Genomic DNA, 6,000 nt, shown 5'->3' with positions numbered 1-6,000 from the left:
GCTTGGGGAGAGAGACTAGGACTGGTGGGGCCAGGCCCAGGGACTGTGTGCCCAGCCATAATCGCTGCAGGCAAAGCCAGGCACACTCCGAAATGGCTCCCCCAGCACTGAGATCAGGGGCACGGCTTTGGGAAGTGCGCTGAGCACAAAGGCTAAGTACAGATGCCTGCTGGCTAGTTTCCACTGCTTTGAGCAGCAAAAACAGTGCAGCAGCTTTAAGTGAAGCTGGGCCTCAGGGCAAGACTCCTCCCTGCGGGCTGTTGGGGGGAGGGGCAGCCCCCCAGTGCAGTCTGCTACAGAGCACTGTCCAGTCCAATGAACCCCCTCACGTCACACAGCACAGAGCTGCCCAGCCCTGGCTCTGCTCAGCGCTGAGAGCCTGGGGTCCCAGGGGCTGGATTTGTGTCACCTGGTCACTTCAGGGGCAGATGATCAGCTGCAGTAGCAGCACGTGGCCACTCGCACACCCCAGCAGGGCTGTTGCAGATTCCTGGCCGTTTAGCGTCACAGTGAGAGTGAATGACGTTCTGCTCCACCCCCCCAGAATGAGCAGCTCCACTTCCCTGCACTACTTCCACCCCACCCCCCCAATGGGGAGCCAAGAGCAGCAGCTTGCTCTCCGCTCCTAGATGTGACTGCTCTGTGTGAGCAGAGGGAGCTCAGCTTGCTGCAGCTAGAGCAATGGGAAACTGAGCAGAGGCCCAGATCTGCTAAAGGCCCAAGCCCATCGTTTAGCTAAGCCTGCTCTACCTCATACCACACACGCAAGTGCCCCTCCTCCAAGAGATCACTGGTCCTGGGCACCTTCCTAGCACGAGAGCCCAGCACTGAGCTCAGTCACCGCCCCCGCTCAGAGCAGGCCACCTCTGTTAAGCAGCCAGTCCGGCCTGGGGTTCCCTGTCCATTCCTAACCCAGCAAAGCCCCGAGGAGGGCCCAGGGCAGCGAGGGTAGGACTCCCAACGGGTCGCTCAGACACTGCTGAAAAGACACTTCACATACAATTGTGGCGAGAGGCATCTCTAACATGAATCCGGTTTGTTGTGGCATGAACAAAACCCCACCTGAAATGGCAGCCCAGCTTGTCCATCTTCACTTCCCGCAGTGGGCGTCTCCGTGAGGAACCTGCCCACCCCGAAATCACCCACAAAACAGCCTCCACCTTCTTTTCTGCAAAATCCACTGGTTCCACGTTAAAAGAGCTTTATTTTTTGGAAGTTCGCTTTTTGTTTCTTTAAACCACATGATCTTTATCGCCACTGTCTTATGATACACTGTCCTATTTAAACATGCCATATAGATTCTGAATAAATAAAGCTACCAAGCCCAAGTTATGTACAAATATCTTAGGCAAAGATATTATGTTTACAAACCTATATACAATAAAACAAATGTAAACAGTCAAATGCAGCGAAGGATGCACAGGAAAAAGGGACGTACAAACCCCTAACATTAAGTGGTGATTCTCCTCCACCTCTTCCCTTCCATTTGGGCAAATGGTTTTACTTGGCATTTGTAAATAAAGCAGTTGGCTCTTACAAATGAAATCCACAAAGCCAAATGAGGTGGGATGGACTAGACTGGAGAGGGAGATTTTTAAACCCGTGGACCAAACCACTGGCTGGTTTGCGTGTCCTTTTTAAAATCCAACAACTTTGAGGCACAGAGAGAGACAGCGAATCGCACAAATACATCGCTTTGCAGACCCACAAGGTACAGAGTGGCCCAAAACTGTCACAGAAGCCCATTGGTGGCACTGTAAAGTCAAGTCGTTCTATATTACACAGATCTGAACCCTGGCTAAATGCTCACACATTTTTAGGGGGCCTATTGCATTGGCAGCATTGCCAACACAATTAGTGGTGTCTCACAGTAGCAAAAGCAAGACTCTTTAGATGCATGAACATTTCACTAATGTTCAAGGAGAGTTAAAGTCATTTGAGGCCAGGTGTCTCCTTCCCAGGGCATTTGTCCAATAGCATTAACACATCTAAACCGTACCTGGCATCCCTCAAAAATGGTTCCCTCCATACTGAAACTGTGGGGCTGCGTGTGCTTAAGTGCCAGGCTGCTAGGGGAAGAGGGGCTGTAAATACAGATTCAGCCAACGTTTGCATCCTATCCAACCTAAGTTAAGAAAGGTACAACGTGAAGGGCTGAGGATCAGTTGTTGGCTAGTGAGACTCCTGCATCCCGTGAGACAGAACACACGTATCAGCTTGTGTGACCCACAACAGAGTGCGACCATGTTAGAGAACGTCCACTACAGCAATAGGAGAAAATAAACTGTATTGACATTGAGTGAAGGATTGTGCGTGTGCTGGGACTCCTCCAGGCAGTGGGCCGGCTCCAACGCTGCTCCACACCGCAACGCAGGCTGAGTTCCAGCAGGGGGTGCTAATAGGAAGGACTCAGAAGCAGTTCTTTTCTTGGGGGGCTCCTGTTTGAGAAAAGGGTTGGTTCAAAGTCCTCATGGCTGTTCATACGCTCAGAGGAAGCATGCCTGGCGCTGATGAGGGTCTGGAGGATCCTATGCCCGGAGGGGGGCCTTGGTCAAAGCCGTTTACTGTCCTAAAGAGCGAGAAGACAAGAGAGGCTAGTAAATGAGGAATACAGCAATACACTGTGGCCGATGTACCTGCATCCCCACCCCGCGCGGCAGCTGGAAGGTGGTAGTCCGACTCCTTCCAGCTGCTTTCCTAGACATGCTAAGGGCCGCAACAACAAAGGGCTACGTGCCAGGCCTGGGAGCTAGCCAGCTAAGGCGGGAGGGTGGGTGTTGTTCCGCAAGCCATCCGCCTGTCACTCAGGCCTCCCTTCGGCACAGGCCCCAGCACATGCTCCTGAGCTCCAGGCATCAATGGGACAACTCAAGTTATGCACATGTGCAAGTCCTGTGCTGAATGGGAGCCCTGAGCAGAGAGTCAGGCTCAGCCTCCAGCGGGCTGGGCTCCTCCTGCCCAGGGTTTTTACATCCCACTGTGAGAGAAACTCTCCCTGCCCACTGGGGAGACGCAGGGCCATAGTGCCAGGCACTGGGAGCATGCACCATCCCGTTGTTAACAGGCTCCCAGCGCCAGGCACTCAAACGTTACCCAGCTACTGGACACGCTCACAGGGCCACGGCCTCACAACCGAGGGATCTGTACATCAGATACAATCTGAACCAAGCAGCTCAAGCATCACACCTCCCCATGGGCTCACTGGAGCCAGCAGGCCGGGACAGCTAAAGCCTGTAGGCAGAGCTGCCCCTTGGTTTAGCTCTTGCTTCCAGACTATTTCCCAGGGAAACAGCTGGGTATTTTCTAAGCAGCATTTATATTTCAAGGGTCCCTGTAACAAATGTGCTGCCCCAAGAACTGCACACAGTGGTGGTCACTGTGTTGCCTGCCATGGCCACCCCGAACTGCACACAGCAGAGGGGATAGAACTTAGAGCTCCCTGGCTCCAAAGGAGAATCTTTTTCAGCAGTCAGCAATACAGGGTATATGAGACACAGCAGAGCGGGGTCTGATTCCATCCAGTAATGGGGAGCAGTGCACACACATACACACACACCCACCCACCCCCTGATAGGTTAGTTAAGGCAGCAGCCGGTATGTGTTATTAAAAAGGCGTCATATTTTTGCGACTGCCTGCTATAAAGAGCAAATTTTTCTTGGTGGGGGCTCTGGCCCCTTAGGTCTTGGTCCATAGATTTCCTATCCGGCGCTTGTGACGTTGTGCAGTCTATATGGTTTTATAAAAACTTGATAATAAGTCAATATAATGTAACTGAGATAGTTTTAGAGAAAATACGGTAATAAGTGAATGTAACGTAACTGGGATATGCTTCATGCAAAAAGTCTCTTGTAAGGTATCATTACAAAGCTTATAATCTACTGAGTATGATCATCTGATTTGTATAAATGTACCACTCTTGTATCTAAAACTAGAAATATAAAATGTAACTCTGAGGGCCTATTGTAATTGTGTAAAGTGTGGACCATTAATGATGGTTTGGAATCTTGATGACTCCCATTGTCTGCAGATGGCTGTATTTACCTGTGAGTCTTCCTGTATATGTGTATGCTGGCAAGTGAGTAATGAAGTCTTGCAGTGACATGTGATCATGTCACCTGAACTGGAATCCATCTTTAACCTGGTGCTTTTCCAGTGAGGGGGGTGTGTGGAAACCCAGAGAGACAAAGAGTTCCCGCCTTATGCAAAAGATATATAAAGGGGGAAAGAGAACAGAGAGGGAGAGGAGCCATCATGAAGAATCTCCTAGCTACCACCTGAGCTGCAACAAGAGCTGTACCAGGGGAAAGAATTGTGCCCAGGCCTGGAAGAAGTCCAGTCTGAGAAAAAACTTACTGAAGCATCTCTGAGGGTGAGATTATCTGTATTCAGTTTGATTAGGCATAGATTTGCGCATTTTATTTTATTTTGCTTGGTGACTTACTTTGTTCTGTCTGTTACTACTTTGAACCACTTAAATCCTACTGTCTGTATTTAATAAAATCACTTTTTATTTAGTAATTTACTCAGAGTATGTATTAATACCTGAGGGAGCAAACAACTGTGCATATCTCTCTATCAGTGTTATAGAGGGCGAACAATTTATGAGTTTGCCCTGCATAAGCTTTATGCAGGGTAAAACGGATTTATTTGGGTTTAGACCCCATTGGGAGTTGGGCATCTGAGTGCTAAAGACAAGCACACTACTGTGAGCTGTTTTCAGGTAAACTTGCAGCTTTGGGACAGGAGATTCAGACCCTGGATCTGTGTCTGGAGCCAAACGGGAGTGTCTGGCTCAGAAAGACAGGGTGCTGGAGTCCTGAGCTGGCAGGGAAAACAGGAGCAGGGGTAGTCTTTGCACATCGGGTGGCAGCTCCCAAGGGGGTTTCTGTGATCCAACCCGTCACAGCGCTCTCTGCTATGGAGACAGGGCAGGATGTAAAACGACTTGTCAGCAAAAACATTTAATTCATGACAAGCCAGGGTGTAGATCTACCCTGCACCGCCTGCCACGCACTAACTGTCCCAGTGGACTGTGCTCCCGCTTAGTATGCATTATTCCCAGCCCGGTTCAAAGCGGGGTAGACCAAGCATGACGGGGACCTGGGAGTGTGCAGCAGCAGGGTCCACGTTGTGCATGGCCTGCTAGCGCGGGGTAGAGGCCCAGCCCGGCTTGCTGCGCAGTCAGTGTTTGTGCAGACAAGCCCAAAGGCGCCATCTAACACCACCCGGCAGTCATTTGCTTGTGAGCTCTAAGAAGCTGGAGGGGCTCCCTCTGCAAAGCCGACATCAGCCGGGGAAGTGGGGAGAAGCTTTTCTCTGGTGTGTCAGGAAACAACCACAGAGGTTTACAGTGGGAGCTGCTCCAGGCTGGCACTTTCCACACGTGCCCTGGCGTGGCTTTTATTTGACCAGGCTCTGCCAGTTCTCTCCTAGTTTGGATCTTCATCAATTTATAGCGCTGGACTGAGGTTCTACATGGAGCTCCAGGTTCTGTTTACACATCCTCCGGAAAGAGAGGCAAATCTTTCCTTGGGGCGCACACGGCAACATCTCACTCCAGCTAAGCTATTTCTAGCAGCACTGTAGTATCTGTGCACCTCGCAATCTTTACTGGTCTCATCCCCACCCCCCACCCCCCCATGGGAGACTGGGCAGCGTTACTACGCCCACTGTACAGAGGGGGGAATGGAGTCTAAATGACTTGCCAAGGTCACACAGAAAGGCTGGGGGTTTGTCTACACTGAAAACACTGCAGCTGAAGATGTTGCCTATGCCACCCGGAGGGGGATCGCTGGTCGGCCCAGGTACTCCGCCTCCCCGAGAGGCAGGAGAATTCCCGTTGACCTCGTGCTGTCTACACCAGGGCCAGGTGGAGTTAACTGTGTCACTCAAGGATCTGATTGTTCACACCCCTGAGCGCCGCAGTTATACTGACCTGACTTCCTAGCGTAGACCAGGCCCGTGGTGGCGCTGAAGCTGGTGCCAGGCTAGAGCACTGA

The 6,000-nt window shown here is 51.1% G+C and overlaps 1 protein-coding gene across 20 annotated transcripts in view; it reads right to left on the bottom strand.

Moving 5' to 3' along the window:
- Positions 1-1,184: 1,184 nt before the first annotated feature.
- Positions 1,185-6,000, bottom strand: part of NDEL1 (nudE neurodevelopment protein 1 like 1) — a 46,125-nt gene continuing 41,309 nt past the window's right edge. For 19 of the 20 annotated variants that reach the window (XR_010591853.1, XR_010591854.1, XR_010591851.1 and 16 more), the window contains one exon: positions 1,185-2,569. Coding sequence is in view for 10 of the 20 variants with exons in the window: in XM_065563329.1 (XP_065419401.1) it covers positions 2,479-2,569 (91 nt within the window). In the remaining 10 variants the exon portion in view is untranslated. The remainder of the gene's footprint in view (positions 2,570-6,000) is intronic. The other variant, XR_010591852.1, reaches the window with a different exon arrangement.

Source organism: Chrysemys picta, chromosome 12, assembly GCF_011386835.1.
Source record: "Chrysemys picta bellii isolate R12L10 chromosome 12, ASM1138683v2, whole genome shotgun sequence".
NCBI classification, from domain to species: domain Eukaryota; kingdom Metazoa; phylum Chordata; order Testudines; family Emydidae; genus Chrysemys; species Chrysemys picta.
This window is presented reverse-complemented; position numbering and strand designations above follow the sequence as displayed.